The 18,948-nt window shown below is 35.8% G+C and overlaps 1 protein-coding gene across 3 annotated transcripts; it reads right to left on the bottom strand.

Annotated features, from left to right (window-relative positions):
- Positions 1-11,855: 11,855 nt before the first annotated feature.
- On the bottom strand, positions 11,856-18,280 carry LOC142610550 (serine/threonine-protein kinase STY13). 3 transcript variants are annotated; one of them, XM_075782386.1, is made up of 7 exons: positions 17,237-18,078; positions 16,471-16,603; positions 16,129-16,324; positions 15,355-15,479; positions 14,025-14,183; positions 13,437-13,737; positions 11,856-11,990 (listed from the first exon to the last, which is right to left on the bottom strand). In XM_075782386.1, exons 1-6 carry the CDS (start codon positions 17,437-17,439, stop codon positions 13,441-13,443), a joined length of 1,113 nt encoding a protein of 370 aa, XP_075638501.1. In that variant the 5' UTR covers positions 17,440-18,078; the 3' UTR covers positions 11,856-11,990; positions 13,437-13,440. The 3 variants fall into 3 exon arrangements, with proteins under 3 accessions (XP_075638501.1, XP_075638499.1, XP_075638500.1); XM_075782384.1 differs by lacking the exon at positions 11,856-11,990 and adding an exon at positions 12,744-13,089; XM_075782385.1 differs by lacking the exon at positions 11,856-11,990 and having other exon boundaries at positions 13,139-13,737; positions 17,237-18,280.
- Positions 18,281-18,948: the final 668 nt, after the last annotated feature.

The raw sequence follows: 18,948 nt of genomic DNA, 5'->3' as shown, positions 1-18,948 counted from the left end.
TCCAGTCCAGCTCGATCCATTTAAGTCTATTTGGTCCATTTTTGTCTACTTCGGTCCACTTTGGCCCATTTGATCCACTCGGTCCAAGTATGATCCATTTAGTCCACTTTGATCCATTCGATTCACTTTTTCCATTCAGTCTATTTAAGCATATTTGGTCTATTTCTATTCAATTCGGTCCGGTCCACTTCATTCCAATTCGGTCCATTTTCGTATAATTTAGTCCAATTCAGTCCATTTTGGCCTCTTCGGTCCACTTAAGTCCATTTGATCCCCATCCAATCCAGCTCAATCCATTTAAGTCTACTCAGTCCATTGTTGTCTACTTTGGTCCACTTTGGCCCATTTGGTCCACTCAGTCAATTTGATGCACCTACTTAAAAATGGGAAAATACATGTTTGGATTAAAAATATCTATTCTAAATCTGAATTTATTAACATTCTTGTGGTATTATCTTTTTCTATATTCTTCTTCTTCTTTTTTGCCCCCTTAGCTGATATTAATATTTTTGTTTTTGAGCAAATTACACATTTTTAGTATTTTGATATGATATAAAAATAAACACCCCCAAAACATATCGCCCCTCATTAATATATTTGGATCAATTTTTTTTGGTATCCAATAGCAAAAAGATGTAAAAATAATGATCTCAAGGAAATGATGTGAACTTGATGTGAAATATATTATGCATAGAAAAATAATAGGACACATCGTCAATAGGCAATTTTTTTTTTTTTTTTTTTAATGCAATAGGCAATATTGTTTGGACAAGTCGATGAAATGATTTAATATATGATAGATCTCAAAATTACAGACCAATTGACGATTACAACCGAATGGCCAACTTGGAGTCTGCGTGAGAATTGCGGGATGAGCATCATTAATAAATAGGTCAAGTTAGCAATATATTAGGGATAAACACCTAGAATATACCCTAAAGGAATGTGGTCTCCTCTAATGATTTCCATGACCCCATTATGGCCAAGTAGAATTCTACTCTCACTTATTCTATACTTAACAGGTATTTTGATGTTATGAGTATGTATTAAATTTAGAATAATATTGATCATGTGCTTTTTTTAAGCAAGTTAAATATATTGAATTTGTGTCAACCCAAACGTGCTTAATATTAAACAAGTTGAAATTGGTCGTGTCATATCTACCTGCTTCATTAACATGTTACGTGAGGGTTAAAGAGTCATTAAACAATTATTAAATGGATTGGATTTGGATGGAGCCATTTAGCCAAATATCCCTACCTCTACACGACATGAACACGACACAGCATGCTAACTCGAATTGACACCCCTTACATTTTAGGATTTTGAAGAATTTTTTTTTTTTTATTGAAAAAATATTTTACCATTACTTTATAGTATGGGTTTCATCATCATCATCATCATCATCATCATTATTATTATTATTATCATCTTTTAATGGTTGTCCATTAACTTTCTTGTTTGAATGGTTGTCCATTGGCTTTCTTGTTTCAAGTATAGTATTTATCCATTACCCAATCATAGTAAGCTTTTTATAAATAAAAAATAAATAAATAATTTTATTGAGATACAAAATTTAGATCGAGGTGATGAGGGATAAAATACCCCTCTCAATAATTATAGTCAAAGTGAACATGATTTGGTGGTTAGTTTTTAATTAGGAAGCTGAATATGAAATTGATTTGAGAGATGGACCTTATGGCATGAAAGATTTTGAGCTTGAAGCTTGGTTAACAATGGCGGATTAACAAGTAACAAAGAAGAGAATGAAAGAGAGAGAGAAAGAGAGAGATATTTTCTAAAGGAAACTGAAAAATGAGGAATTATATTGCATCAAGCTTAAAGATTACATTACTACAAGTCTGTTTATATAGCTTAATCCCTGCACAATAGAACCTAGTCGAGGTTAACCTACTCTAACTGAATAATAACCACCTTGCGATCTTTGCTCCGTGAAATAAGGGATGACAGCCTAGATGACAGTTACTCGTTGAGGCTTGAGTCTTAACTGTTCACTGAAGATTATGACCAAGAGCATCATGTACACTAAGAAGTAGAGACAGAGTGTTTCTGGAACCAACACTACTGAAGAGGGTGGAGATATAAACGACTCCGTTCCTTATTAACTTAAGCGACACCGTTTCCATATCAGGCAAACTCTCTTTAAATAACACGACATCATTTTGGTAAAAGGACCGTTACACACAAGTAGCCGTTATGTGTCTTCCTCTTCTATTTTCAAACTTGTCTTTTGAGTTTGAGTTTGAGTTTGAGTTTCAGTGCTCTCTTTAACATCCCCCTTCAAAACCATGGGGTCAATGGACACCATGATTTTGGAACAGAGATAGACAAAATGAGAAGTAGATAAGCTCTTGGTAAAGATGTCAGCAAGCTGATCACCCGTGGCTATATACTTAACTTGAAGATCCCGGTGTAGCACTCTCTCACGAAAAAAGTGGTAGTCAACTTCCACATGTTTTGTGCGAGCATGAAAAAGGGGATTGGAAGCAATGGCAAGGGCAGAAACATTGACACACCATAGCTTAGGTGGAAAGGGAAGAAAAATACCAAGGTCTTTTAAAACTTGACGAAGCCAAGAAAGCTCAGCAGCAGTGGAGGCTAAAGCTCGATACTCAAACTCAGTGGAGGATCGAGAGACTGTGTCCTGCTTCTTGGTGCTCCAGGTGATGGGATTATAACCAAGGTAGACCATGAAACCAGTGATGGAGCGACGGTCAAAAGGATCCCCAGCCCAATCTGAATCAGAAAAGGCTGAAAGGGAGAGAGGCCCGGGTTGAAGAAAAAAACCACAATGCAATGTGCCATGAACATATCTCAGGATTCTCTTGGCAGCAATTAAGTGAACATCAGTTGGAGTAGACATAAATTGACACACTTGCTGCACTGCAAAACTTAGATCAGGCCGCATGAAGGTCAAATAGTGAAGAGAACCAACCAAATGCCTATACTCATGAGGGTTAGAAAGCAAAGAGCCCTCAGTAGGAACCAATCTGGAATTGGGAGCACAAGGTGTCCTAGCTGGTTTGGAACTGTGCATGTTGAGCTTGAGAAGTAAGTCCTGAGCATATTTGGTCTGAGATAAAAATAACCCTTTAGGAGTCCTAGTTATTTGAAGACCAAGAAAGTAATGAAGAGGACCTAAATCCTTAAGATCAAAGGCTGCACTAAGCTAGGCAATCAAGGAGGACAAGAATTGAGGATCATCACCAGTCATGACTATATCATCAACATATACAAGAAGGTAGGCCACCAATTTACCATGTCAAAGAATGAACAAGGAAGAATCTAAGAGAGATGCTTGAAACCCCATATGCAACAATTGGGTGGAGAAACTCTCAAACCAAGCTCTAGGGGCTTGCTTAAGACCATAGAGAGATTTAATAAGCTTGCAAACATAATTAGGATGAACTGGGTCTATATAACCAAGTGGCTGAACCATATAGACCTCCTCCCTCAGAAAACCATGAACAAAGGCATTACTCACATCAAGCTGTCTGAGAGACCAATTGAACTGAACAACAAGAGAGAGAATAATCCTCATTGTAGGAGGCTTAATGACTAGATTGAAAGTCTCTTCAAAATCAACTCCATACTGTTGATGAAACCCCTTTGCAACTAGCCTGGCTTTATATCTGTTGATGGACCCATCACTGTTATGTTTGAGCCTAAAAACCCACTTGCAACCAACCACATTTTGAGATGGAGAAGGTGGAACCAAGACCCAGGTACCCTGCCTCTGGAGAGCAGCAAATTCATCATCCATAGCAGAACACCATTGAGGATATTAGGCAGCAATCCTGTAAGATGGTGGTTCTGTAGTAGTGTAATTAATCTTAGAAGAAGAACAGGATTTCTTGGACTTAGAGCACTGCTTTCCAGAAGTGATGGGAGGAGATTCACACTTATCAGTAACTGATTTGTTGAAGCTGGAGGCAGATGGTACACCAGTAGTCTTGGCAATGAATGCTTTAGGCTTGTAGATCCCATCCTTAGACCAAGTGACCATAGGATGAGCATTGACAGTAATAGGAACTTGTGGGTCAGCTGTGGGAAGGGCAGGAGGTATAGAAATAGAGATAGGACTTGATAAGGACTGATCAATGGGAACAGAAGAGGAGTGTGTTGACTGGGGACTTGATAAAGACTGATCAATGGGAACAGAAGAGGAGTGTGTTGACTGGAGACTTGATAAGGACGGATTAATAGGAATAGAAGAAGAAGTAGTGGACTGAGGTATAAGAGTCGGTATGGGAAGATGAGTAGACTAATCAATAGCAGACTGTGATGCAGTAGGAAGAGGAGTATGTGACTAGGAATTAAAGGATGTACAAGGGAAAATGACAGGACATTGAGTGGGTAACTGTGCAGAGGATGTATTGGATGGACTAGGAGTTAAAGACTGAGGTGTAAAGAACTCATGCTCATTAAAGTGGACATGTCTGGAGATGTAAATTCGAGAGGTAATTGGATCTTGACAAATGTAACCCTTTGTGTGGACAGGATAGCCAAGAAAGACACAAGGTGTAGTATGAGGCAGAAGCTTGTGAGAGTTATAGGACCTTAATAAGGAAAAACAAATGCAACCAAAAGACCTGAGATGAGTAATATCAAGTTTAGATTGGAACAAGACTTCCCAAGGAGTTAAATTTTTAAGAATGGGAGTAGGAAGCCTATTAATGACATGAACTGCTGTGGAGACAGCATAAGACCAATAGGAAGGTGGTAATTGAGAGTGAGAAAGCATAGTGAGTGCACACTCAATGATGTGCCTATGCTTCCTCTCAGCCACCCCATTTTGTTAGGGAGTGTGAGGACAAGAAAACTGGTGAACAATGTCATTTGAAGAACAAAAATGTTTAAAGGCATTAGAAGTGTATCCACCACCATTATCAGTTCTTAAAACTTTGATCTTGGATTCAAGTTGATTCTCAACAGTTGCTTTAAAAAACTTAAAGACATCAAGAACATCAGATTTGTGTTTAAGCAAGTAAAGCTAAGTAAATTTGGAAAAATGATCAACAAAAAGAACATAATATTGAAAATCATTTGTGGAAGTGACAGGAGCTAGACCCCAAACATCAGAGTGCACCAATTCAAGAGGTTTTGAAGCTTGAAAATCAGAAGTAGGAAAGGAAAATTGATGCATTTTACCACTCAAACAATGTTTACAATGAGCAAGTCCATTACCACTATGTGATGGATTAAAGATATTCAAAGAAGATAAAGCTACATCAAGAATGTTATTACTGGGATGACCCAACCTATGGTGCCATAGCAACCATTTATTTTCCTTATTTACATGAAACACAGTAGGAAAATGAGAAACAGCTAAGGAATGATTCGGTTGGGAAGGTGATGCAGAACTAAATTGAGGTGGTGAATTGATGAAGTTCTTGGAGTAGATAGGGTATACCCCATTCTCACTCAAGCCCTTGTAAAGGAGTCTCCCTGTAGGAATATCCTGGATTTTAATCACATTTGCATCAAAGTAGCAGGAGCAGTTATTATGTAAGCAGAATTTATGGATAGACAGTAAATTCATTGCAATTCTAGGTATGTGAAGCACATTTTTAAGAGTGAAATTATGGTATTTAGTGTGTAAGGTTGCATTACCTATATGATTGATGGGCAAAGACTAACCATTTACCACAGTGACTTGTTCAGGTCCTTTGTACTGAGATTGAATGGAGAGGTTGTTGAGATTAGCGGTCAGATGATTTGATGAGCCTGAATCAGCAAGCCAAAGATCTTGATTATTGATAATAGCAGCATTGGATGCACTGGCCATAGCAGCAAGTTCAGTGGGAGGATTTTTGCCTTGATAAGCAAAATTCATCCTATGGTAGCAATCTAGAGCTAGATGTCCAGATTTCCCACAGATCTGACAAATTGGACGTTCATGCTTGAAGCCCTAAGAGGAATTTTGAGGAGAAAAGTTCTGAGGAGAGGAATTTGGAGGTGCTTGTGATGAGTAATGATGCTGCTGTGGTGAGAAATGGTACTGTCCACCAAAATTGTTGTTCCTACCTCCACCTCTTCCTCTATTGAAGTTTTTTTTTTTCCCTTTTCCTCTTCCAGATCCTTGATTCTGAGCCTGATTTTGTGAACTACCACTAGCTTTGCTATTAGAAGCAAACATAGCAAGGGAGTGCGAGACTGAATCCAAGTGATCAGTCAAGGCTTGTTCTTCACTTTGTAGCATAATTGCAAGTTGCTTGTAGGAGATAGGATCACTCCTAGTTCAAATTGCAGAACAAAAGTGTGCAAATTCTCTAGGGAGTCCTCTGAGCACAATACAAATCAGCTCTTTATTGTCAACAACCACTGCTACAGCTAGGAGTTTGTCCCGAGCAACTTTTATCTTCTGCAAAAATGAATTTACAAATTCATTCCCTTTCTTGATACCTTAAAGTTCCAGCTTAAGATTCAAGATATTAGCTCTTGATGTGGAAGTGAACCTCTGTTCTAGAGTGTTCCAAAGTTCCCTTAAGCTAGTAACACCAACAACAAGTGAAAAGACTTGTGGAGTAAGAGTAGAGTTTATCAAAGAGAGAAGTGCCTTATCCCTGATCTTCCGAGATTGAAATTCAAGATTAACCACTGAGGTTGCATTTCCTGTTGCATCAAGAACAAAAGGTGATGGTTTTGGCACCGTGCCATCAATGTGTTCAACTAGGGAATAAGCCTCTAGTATAGTGAGCAATTGATGTTTCCATGGAATGTAGTTGGTGTAATCAAGTTTAATTGACATGAGGTTGGACATGTTAGAGAGTAAAAGCAGTGGAGATTGGGTTGAAGACGAAGGAGCAAGATTTGTGTGAATAGGAGTTGTGTGTGAGGACTGAGCAGTATCTGTTGGTGTTGTTGAAGCCATGGATCATAGGCTCTGATACCATGAAAGATTTTGAGCTTGAAGCTTGGTTAACAATGGCAGATTAACTAGTAACAAAGAAGAGAATGAAAGAGAGAGAGAGAGAGAGAGAGATTTTCTAAAGGAAACTGAAAAATGAGGAATTCTATTTCATCAAGCTTAAAGATTACATTACTACAAGTCTGTTTATATAGCTTAATCCCTGTACAATAGAACCTTCTCGAGGTTAACCTACTCTAATTGAATAATAACCACCTTGCGATCTTTGCTCCGTGAAATAAGGGATGACAGCCTGGATGATAGTTAGTCGTTGAGGCTTGAGTCTTAACTGTTCACTGAAGATTATGACCAAGAGCATCGTGTATACTGAGAAGTAGAGACAGAGTGTTTCTGGAACCAACACTACTGAAGAGGGTGGAGATATAAACGACACCATTCCTTATTAACTTAAGCGACACCGTTTCCATATCAGGCAAACTCTCTTTAAATGACATGGCATCATTTTGGTAAAAGGATTTAGACACAAGTAGCCGTTATGTGTCTTCCTCTTCTATTTCCAAACTTGTCTTTTGAGTTTGAGTTTCAATGCTCTCTTTAACATGGCAAAGTTATTTGAAGGGTTGGAAATCAAAAATGTTTTGGTGTTTGTTGGTTCTCCAAAATTATTTCAGTTATGGAATGCATGATTGCAAAACAATACTGAAAGCTCACTAGTTAGAGCATTTCGTGGGTCCCTTCGCAATTTAGCCAAGCCGCGAGTTACTCGTGAAATACACTGACATAACAGACTTTTGAGCTTTCGACACATGCTCCTCATGTGACTTTCGCGGGTGTTGTAGACGCGAGCCAGTCGCGAGCTAGTCGCGAATTCCATTGTCTTCAACAATCTTCACCCCTTTAAGACTTAACCCATGAACAATAAATCACACAAAATACAAGGAAATTAATTCATGAAATTACAACAAATTTTGTCATGAAATACTACCAACAAAAATATTATGAAAAATCATAACTTAACAAATACCTTGACCAAGATACTCCATTATCTCTTCTTCAAAAAAAAAAAAATACTCAACTATCCATTCAAGATGATAGGCTCCCAATGGACAAGAGATGATAGAGTCCCAATGGACACAACCAGGGGTGACTCTACATTGATGCCAAGGTTGTCCCCTAGCCTGGGGAAAAAAAAATTATTATATATAAATTTTAAAGATTTTATGATTTTTTTTATCTTTAAAAAATATTTGTGACCACCCTAAATTTTTCTAGGCCTAACTTAAATAAAATTTGAACAAATTTTTGTAATAAACTTGATTGTAAATTAAGGCTACAACTCCTCTTAATATATTTTTTTAATTATATGTGAATTTTGTCTACAACTAAATTTGTAGACAAACTTTATCTTAAACTTTGGTTCCCTTAATAATATTTTAGGCCTTTACGAATAAAAAGGAAAAGCCTAAGAAAAAATTTATTGAACTAAAATTTTGAAAGAGATATAACTTGTAGTATTGATTATAAGACTATTATGCAACTTGTAGAAGAAAATTGTAAGATTTTATAAATTTGCATTCTTTTCTTTTTTTGTCAATATATGAAATTCTATTTTATTAGATTTTTTTATAATTTAAGTTTTACAATGACCAACTTAGAAAAAAAAAATTGAAACTACCACCGGAAACAACTTGAACTTGCTAATTCAACTATTGAAGAACATGAAAAATGTGGAGGTTATGCTATGGATATATCTGATCTGTTTGTATGGATGATGCAGTATGGTGTAGCTACAGAGTATTTTTATAAATTTGTGGGAGAGAGACAAAATTATGTCCAACGTCAACCGGTAAGTTTTTTTTTTTCTATCTTTATTTGCAATATTCAAGATTAACAAAAGTAAAAAGTAACATTGGATGATAGTGCATTGATTAAATTTTGTTATATGTTATAATGTACATTCCTGTTTAATCAGAGTACCCTGTTAGTATGTATCACCGACTACAAAATTATAGTTCCAAATATTGAAGAGTTGATGAGAGCAAAGTCGCAGGAAGGAATCTGCCTTTGCAATTCATTTTACTTTTGAGGAGTACAAACATGGACATAATTTTTTATACGAAGGTACTTCTATTGAGAGGGTGAACAATGGTTGCTCTAGACACACAGTCGTCATCCCTGAATGCAGAATAACACCAAATACAGGAAAAAAGTTTTGGTGGATTAAGGATTTGTGGGGTCATGGCTAGGGCGATGATGGCTTCGCTAGAATATGCTGGAGTTCAAATGCTTTTAACCCAATTACCGGTAAAAACGATCTTTAACTTATTGTATTGTGTGATAGCATGTGGTGGAATTAAGGTGGTAAGGATTTAGGAAAACTAGCTAGTGGAATATATTTAGCTAGAATGGTAGGGACAAAGTTAGAGGGTGCCCAGGGGAGCCAAGACCCCTGATTTTTTTTTTTACTGTTTTGTATTTTTCTCTTACAAACTGCCTGGCTCTCTTTCTCTCTAGTGCTCTGATTAATGCTAATGATATGCTAATTGAGTTCAGAAGTAAAGCGTGTAACTAATTGTGTATATCAAAAAAGTAATTTAAAAAATATATATTTTTAATAACTATGTATACAATGTGTTTATAGCTTGCTTACATTTGAACATGTAAAGCTGTGATTTTCTATTTTGTTTTGTTAGCATCAATTCCGTGTCAAATTTTATTCAATTGATTACCTGTATTTATGTGGGATTAAATGTAATGGGTATTGTGTTCATTTTGGTGAAGAACTATGTAAGATAGAGAATTTTTCGACTAGATCGCGACTGGCTCGTGACTGCTTAAGCCATAATTTAAATTTGGGGTCTTAATTAGTATTAGTAATTATACTAGTGAGCTTTCAAAATAACATTACACTTCATATTATTTTTTTTGTGTGATTGTTTTGCTGATTAAGCAATGTATATTTTTTGTGTTAACCTGCCAAAACAAATACATATCCAGCGATCATTTTATTCTAAGAGACCGCATCCCTTTCTGGCACCTCTTGAAAGGCCCTTCTAACTGCTTCAATATCATGCAACCTAACATGCCATACTCTTAAATTATTCCACAAAACCACATTCTTTTGAGTTATTAACTCAAGAAGGTATTCAGCTGATTCAAAGTCATTAGTTTGATCATAGGCCATTATCATGATATTCCACGATGAAACACTCCTCTCAGTCATTTCATCAAACACTTAAGTGATACCAAATAACACTAGTTTTACTTCAAGAAACTACAACCTACATGGATTTCAGTTAGCTCAACTATTAAAATTCATAAAATATGAGACATGATTTTGTTTAATAGTACTATAGAATTTGAATTTATGGCTTCCTTATTATCAAATCAAAGCATCAATAAAATTTCTCTTGTTTAGGTCAAGACTACCAATTAAACTAACCATATTAACTAGAACCTACGTGATACTATTTTTTTTTTTTTTTTTTTTAAAGCCTCAAACCACATGAACCTATTGCTATTGAGCCACATCATTAACCACATTACCATTTTTTTAATTGATTTGTTCCTCTAAATTTTTGATAATATAAAAAAAAAAATTAAGAGCAATGAAGAAAAAAAAAAGTGAAGGGAGTTTTTTCCAAATTAAAGTAGATAAATATGTAAAGGCAAAGTATATGTAAAGTTAACATCGTCAAAGATATTATTAGGGGGGAAAAAACCATTCAAAATGTGTAAAGTCAATTGATTAGTATATTCAATATTATCAAACAATTAGAGGAACAAATCAATAAAAAATTAAATTAAAAAAAAAAGTGATGTGGCCAAATTCTATTCATTTTAGTCCAATTCAGTCAAGTTTGATCCATTTAGTCCCCTTTGATCCATTTGATTCACTTTTTCCATTTAGTCTATTTCAGTATATTTGGTCTATTTCTATTCAATTCGGTCCAGTCCACTTTGTTCCAATCCATTTCCGTATAATTTAGTTCAACTTAGTCTATTTCGGCCTCTTCGGTCCACTTAAGTCCATTCTATCCCCATCCAGTCCAGCTTGGTCCATTTAAGTATATTAGGTCCATTGTGGTCTACTTCGGTCCACTTTGGCCCATTTGATCCACTTGGTCCACCTACTTAAAAATGTGAAAATGCATGTTTGGATTAAAAATATTTATTCTAAATCCAAATTTATTAATATTCGTGTGGTATTATCTTTTTCTTTTTCTTTTTCTTTTTTTGTCCCCTTAGCTGATATTAATATTTTTGTTTTTGAGCAAATTACACATTTTTAGTGTTTTGATATGATATAAAAATAAAATCCCCAAAAAAAACGCTCTTGATTATCGCCCCATTAATATATTTGGCTAAATTTATTTGGTATCCTATAGCGAAAAGATACAAAAATAATGATATCAAGGAAATGATGTGAAATATATTATGCATAGAAAAATAATAGGATACATATGTCAATAGGCAATACTGTTTGGACAACTCGATAAAACGATGTAATATATGACAGATCTCAAAATTACAGGCCAATTGACAATTACAACCGAATGGCCAACATGGGGTCTGCGTGAGAATTGCAGGATAAGCATCATTAATAAATAGGTCAAGTTAGCAATATATTAGGGATAAACATCTAGAATATACCTAAAGGAATGTGGTCTCCTCTAATGATTTCCATGACCCCATTATGGCCATAACGTCCATAATGTTGGACATGGCATCAAGAGGGAATTTGCATACCTAGGAAGCTTATTAAAGAAACCGTTGATCATTTGGCCTAAGGTATGAGAAAATTCACCACCATAATATATATATATATATATCTCTCTCTCTCTCTCTCTCTCTCTCTCTCAATTCACAGAATTGGTGAAATCACCATCCCCGCTGTATCCTTTGTCTGGGTCGGGCCATCCCACACCGCATCCTTCATTGGGGTCGGGCCATCCCACACCGCATCCTTCATTGGGGTCGGGCCATCCCACACCGCATCCTTCATTGGGGTCGGGCCATCCCATGCGACCCAATCCCAAACTCTGAGCCCTCTTCATGTTCCTCATCTTTGTTGCTGTTAAAAGATCTATGGCACCCGCTAAAAACAGCAAATGTGAACTTAATCGGATGAAAATGACAATATTAAAATTTACAAAAAGACAATCAATCAAACTTAAAGGGTTCAACTTATGTTTTAGGTTTTAAAAAGATAAAACTTAACAACAGTGTCGACTATCTCAGAGTCGCACGATTGTTTTGCAAGAAAATCAATGCATGCGCCTAACTATTGAACTATGTCAAAAGGAGACTTGTAGTATGGAAGTGTCAGTAATGCTAGACGCACAAAATTTTGAACACATTCATCCCAATGACATTTTCCCCTATTATGCGAGGAAGCTCTTCGAGCACAGACTAGTGGACTACAAATGATCTTTTTTTAAGATATAATTGTGCAAGATCACATAAACCATATCTATTTGTGTGTGAAATTGTAGGAATGACGTACGTCAGACCCACTTAACAAAAGTTTAATCAATATTTTAAACAGCAGATTCAATATCAAATTCTTCACACTACATTCTTGAGATTGATCACCGCATCAAATATTAAATAGCTTTAAAAAAACTATATTGATAAGAGCAACTACGCAAGAGGAACATGACATGAGTATGAAATAAATATTGAAATTGTTCTGTGCGTTTTAAATTTCTCCACAGATGCTCTTTTTGATGCGGAATCACAGCAATTAGGATCATGGGGAATATGCAGTACACTTTCTTTTCGTTTCTTTTTTTGGTATACATATCAAGGAATGCACATTTGCTTAAGAATTGAAACTGTTCCCAAATAATTTTACACGTTTAAGCTTTTGCATGGAACCCTTTATTCTGTTTCAATGAAAATTCCACTATTATTAAGAACGTATCATAATTCATAGCCAGCTAGTTAGAAAAACAAGCCCAGAATTGTTGCCACTGTAATTGCTAATAACGTTTGAGCTAGCATAGGTGCATATAACCTTTTATTGTGTCTCGATTAAAACCCAACTGCTATGAATACCCAACAGACTAATCAAAATTGGCCATCAATGCCTGCACAAGTACATCTCTACATATTTGATATTTACATACAGACAAGACATGATCATTCAACCCACTCAATCCAGCCCAGTAGCGACCATGAAGCAATTTCGTCACCTACAAGTACAAGTTCTTAAGAGATATATTTTATAAAAAAAATTAAGACTGCCTCATAGTAAGCATTTTCGATGAAACTAGCATTGATATCAACAGAATTTATGTCTAAACCATGTATCTCCTTTACATCAAGATCAGCATCAACTAGACAATGTAAAGTCCGCTATCTCTTTTTTATTTTCCCAATGAGTTTCCCCATCAACATCAATCTGTTTCAATATTTTAATCATTTACTAATCATCATATTTGGTAATCAACCACAATTCACTAAGAATATATATCTACCGTTGCATGCCAATTTTCCTCGGATTGGAAGTCAGAACAAAAAGAAAATTTCAAAATTTTACCCGCTCATTGTGAGTTCTTTGTCCTCTTAGCAGTGAAGAGCTGGCGTATGAAAGAAAACTTCCCCCTCGCGCGTGCAGAGAATTCAGTCATGGTACCATTACTACTTGCTGCTGCCTCACCCTCATTGGTATCAGATTCCGGTAATGATGGTGAGGGTGGTGAGAGTGTGAAGAGAAATGCATTAAGCATGCGGATGATCTGGCTAAAGCTTGGCCTCAGGTTTGGGTCCTCTACCCAACATGACTGTATGATGAAGGCAAGATCAGGGGAAATATCTTCAGGAAGAGTAGGCCTCTCTTGCTGCATTATCAGATTTAAAACCATACAGTTAGTTTCTTTCCAATTAAAAAATATGTTTAAGAATTTAGTATTCAATATGAACAAGAACTGCTTTAAGCATGTTCCTCAAAGCACAGAAGTTACAATAGGGAACCGAGGCATATTTTATTATCAGTCTGCATTTGATAAAGTAACATCAGCATCCTAACATGGGCATCTGAAGTAAAGCACCCAATATCAAATAGACAGCAAATTTAACATAATGACCAAATGCATCAAATTAAAAATTAAATGAATATTTATTGCACCTTGAAAGCAGCAGCATAAGCAGCCTGCAAATTGGACATGCCTTCAAATGGCATACGGTTGGTCAATAGTTCCCATAGGACAATTCCAAAACTGTAGACGTCAACCTTGTTGTTGTAATGTTTCTTCTCTCCTTGCCGCAATGTCACGGTGCTATACAACTGCAAAGATACAAACAGAGTCAGAACGTAGGGAAAAGCTAATTGGTAAGGAGGTTCAATGCATTGTACCCAAGTCCTAAAACTCTTGAAATATTGAAGATGAACAGAACTAGAAACCAAGAAGCCCACCCCAGTCATTCAACAGAAATTTATCAAAGCCTTACAGAAGATTATCAGGAAGTTTGTGCTTGGTAACATTGTGCGACAACAAAGCTTATGGCTCAATCAGGCTTATGCAAATAATAAACCAGAGATAAATAGTAATAAAATTTTAAAGAAAGAAAAATTAAAGTACACATACTTGAAGCATTAATTCGAAGTTGCATCTTCAGGTGCAGTTAAACTGACTGTTACTAAACTACAGGAAAAAGGAAATCGAGAAAAAAGCATAAAATAATTTTAAGCTTTTAACTAATGATGGAAATGATTTAAGCTGTGAATTGACCCCTCTTCCTATGCATGTCAGCCCTTACATCAAGAATAATGTTGACCACTGCCATTGAGCATATCAGGTTTGGAGATTTGAAATATGAAGAGAGAGAGAGAGAGAAGCTTATTTAGTTCTTAAGAAGCTGCTCATGAATCGATGACAGCTTCCCATAAGGGTGTAGAAGTGAGTTGCATTGAATTCACTTCCAGATTGATATGCATTCTTATAATTATTTGTATATTTCTGTAACTAAATATAAATAATTAGCTTAAATTCTTGTTAAACAGAAGATTTAGAAAATGTTATCCCGCACCTAAGGAACCAAGTGGGCCATGGACTGAGACTAATGTCCAAGAACTTAAGTCTTTACCAAAAGTATGGGTAGTCAAACAAAGTCTGATGACAATCCATTCACAGCCAAATGACCTCCACCAAACTAATTCCATAAATCCTCTGATGAAATTAAGCAGAACTCCTTAAATAAAAATCATAAATCCTAGTTTAGTTGCAAAGCTTCGGTAGATCGTGTGCGTGGCAGGCGTGTGTGAATGTGTTTCTACATTTATACATGTTTTTGTTTTACTGATTTAGCCTTGACGGTCCTAAATCTCTGTCCATCTTGATGATCATTTAATCACATAACCACCATCAACGGCAAATTTGTTTTCCCCATATAGCTCTTTTAATAGTGGGACACAAATCAATTATAACAACAAATTATGTTTGGTAGATGACACAAACCTCGGGAGCCATCCAACGATACGTCCCAGTTTCTGCAGTCATCATCTCCGTCACAGATTCTTCTCTTGCAAGACCAAAATCTGCAAGCTTCACAGACTTCTGATTCGCCGTAAGCAGCAAATTGTCTGCATTAATCAATTTCGACACATCCATAAATATGTAAAAACGAATAACACCAATGTATTGAACTACATAGAATGAAATCTGTAATCCAGGAAGTATAATCCAACACATCTATTTCTAGTTCAACTGAACATCAACATGACAAGCATCAAGCAACTCTTAACACAAAAGCAATTAATTAAAAGTACATGTGCTATTTATTTCCAAAATGATTTTTCAATATACATTTTGGAATAGGATTGCTCAAATCAAGGAAACATAGTCACATAACTAAAGGAGGAGAACAACCCAATATAATTAAAAACCAAACTCAATGAAATATGAGCCACGTCCATGGCCTATTTGGAAAATGCACAGCACAGAGATTTGACAAAATAGCAAAGACAAGCTGTAATGGCTTTTTACAATAAAAATGATTTCCGCATAGAGATTTTTGAAAATGTCACAACATTTTAATTATTGATGAACAAGGAAAATTTTATTCAACAAACAAGAACCAGCAAGCAACAAGCTGCACACTAGTCACAACACCAGCACACCAGCCCAAAAATGAGCTTTTTATAGAATGGAAAGGGAAAAAATAGGAAGAGGAACATGATTAAGAAACAATTTAGTCCATTATGTGTAATGCACTATGATCTTGGGAAGTACCAGGTTTTAGATCTCGATGGATAATCCCATTGGCATGAAGACATTCCATGGCACGAGAAATATCAAGAGCAAAATTTATAGCCACGTGAAGGTCTAATAGATTTGGACGGATACTGAGTAAATACTTCCGGAGTGACATTCCAGGTAACAGCTCTGTTACTATCACCATTAAGGGGTCCTTACAAGCTCCAATAAACTGCAAACGCCAGAAATGCATTGTGCTCAGTGAATTGAATGCGACAGAAATGATTATGTGAAAAACTATTAGTCAGGCATGTATAAAAGGAAAATGCTTTCAAGAAATAGACTAATATAAAGACACATAAAAAATAGAACACTTACCTTGACTAGATTATCATGTTTAACACGTGACATCATATTAACTTCCCTTGCGAATCGACTCTCAAGTGCAGTTCTTTCTTCCACAGTTCTCCCATGATGGAGGACTTTAATAGCCACAATTCGATCACCATACCTGAAAATATCAATCTAGACCTATGAAACTAGGACACCGACCGCCAGACAATCCATTCCTAAAACAACTTCATTTGATGACATTGGAACAAGGTACCATGTCATAAGCCTATAACAATTAAAAGTTATAAAAATACATGTCATAAGCCTTACACTCCTTTCCATAGGAATCATAGTTCAATAGATTCAAATACAACAACCAAGCCTTAGTCCGAAAATTTTGTGGTCAGCTAAGGAACCTCAATAAACTAGACAGGGTTGGTCACCAAAACCAGACCCCCACACTCAAGATTGAAGTAATCAACTTAACAACACAAAGCCTTAATCCCGGGATAGCGTAGTGGCGTAGTCACATATGATACGAGCTATGGTTGGTGTCATGACACCCTACAATAGAAAGAGTTTACTTCCAAAACTAGCCATCAACATGAACAGTCCAGCAATGTAAAGCACATTCCAAGTACCCAAAATCAGATTAAACTACAATTAAGTTGAGAACATAAAAACACATACATGGCAATCAAGTAAAATTACAATACCTATCTTCACAACAATCTAGTCTCACAAATTAACAACCCGAAAAAGCAAAAAACAATAATTTAAACATCAAATTAGGCAATAATTTCACACTGACCTTCCTTCATACACTTTGCCATGTGCTCCCTCGCCGATTTTTGACCCAATAAAAAGCAATTTCGGGTCAACCAGCAAATTCTCATCAATAGTTAACTGCTGTTCCACCGTTATTGATCCATTCTGCGTTGTCTCAGACCGCAAAATCGATCGCTCATATTCCCCCTCTTCACGAACTCCCCTGTTATTCTCGCTGCAACTCATAGTTGCAACCTCAAATTATACCCGAATTCCTCATTTTCCAATCAAACCCCTTTTCACAAACACCTTATTCACAACAAATTAACATTATTCAAATCCAAAAGACTTCAACTTCAACTCTCCAATCCTCTCAATTGGCACAGCAGCACCATATTCAAACCCACCAAACGAAAACCCAATTCCTCTTAATTTTGACACTTCCTCTTCCAAATGAAACATTCAGAGCCACCACTATTATCACTATAGCTAGTTAACTACCACAACTGCTATAACTTCCACTTCTCACACACAAAGTAACAATAAAAATACAACCTTTACTATTAACTCTATTAAAAAATAGCTTCTTTTTTTCTTTTCTTTTTTGAAGTTGAGAGAACTTTGCTTGAGTTATAAGCCTCGTCTTCAACGAAGTCTAAGAAAATAAAAGAAGCCCAACAAAGAAAAAATAAGGATAAGCCAAAAAAAAAAAAAAAGAAGCAACTTACAGTAGAAGCTATGAAATTTTCTTTTGAGCCCCAAAAAAAAAACGTTTATAAAACCAAACAACAAGTTGTTTCTACATATGTTTAAGAAAACCCAATCTCTGTCTTAACAGAACAGAACATGAAATACAAGGTTTTAGGAGGGAGAGAGAGAGAGAGAGAGAGAGAGAGAGTCTGTTCAGACAAGGAGGGTTGAAAAGAAAAGAAAGGTGGAGGAGAAAAAGGGGTGGCGAATGAGAAGAGGACACGTGGAGAGAAACACACGGGAATGAATGGAAAATTTGAGAGTTATCGGAGGGAGGAGGATTTGGACGTTGTTGGTGGTGGAGGATGAAAGAATGGGAGTAGTGACTCAATGGAGCACTTCTTCTCTTTCTTTTGCTTTTTTTTTATTTCTCTCCTCTATAGCTATACCCACTGTAGAGAGACAACAACAACATACAATACAAAGCTCTCGCTCTCACCCATCCTTGTCGGCTCACCATTGCTTGGCTAGCTTAGCAGCTAGCTCCGTGACCCTCTTTTTACTACTACTAGTTCTACTTTTTTTGTTTTCCTCGTGCTATAATTAATGGACAAAAATATCTCTTCTCTTTTCTTTTTTTTCTTTCTTTTTTGGGCTAATTTTTTATAAAGAATTTATATACATATTATCCTTATTACACGCATTTTATGCATGTGATAGAGCTTTTTTTTTCAGGTCTAGTGTCATAATTTGTATTTTTTATTTTTAAATTTTGGGTAGGTTTGTTTCGAAAACATAGATAAGTAGGAGAGTATTCTATTTTAGGGTTTGATTGGTAAAAGGATATTTGTTTTTGTTTTCAAAACAATATAAAAACAATTTTCAAAAAATTGAACTTGAAACTAGTTTTCAAATAATAATTTTTATATATTACATGTTTGGCTCCCACTTTTAAGAACAATTTTCAAAATGCTAAAAACAAAAATAATTGTTTGGGAGACCATTTCTATTTTTGAGATTTTAAAAAATATATATTTATAAAAAGTAACTTATAGAATTAATAAA

The sequence above is a fragment of the Castanea sativa genome, chromosome 9 (genome assembly GCF_040712315.1).
Source record: "Castanea sativa cultivar Marrone di Chiusa Pesio chromosome 9, ASM4071231v1".
Taxonomy (NCBI): Eukaryota; Viridiplantae; Streptophyta; class Magnoliopsida; order Fagales; family Fagaceae; genus Castanea; species Castanea sativa.
The sequence above is the reverse complement of the archived record's forward strand: the minus strand, read 5'-3'. Positions and strand labels throughout refer to the sequence as shown.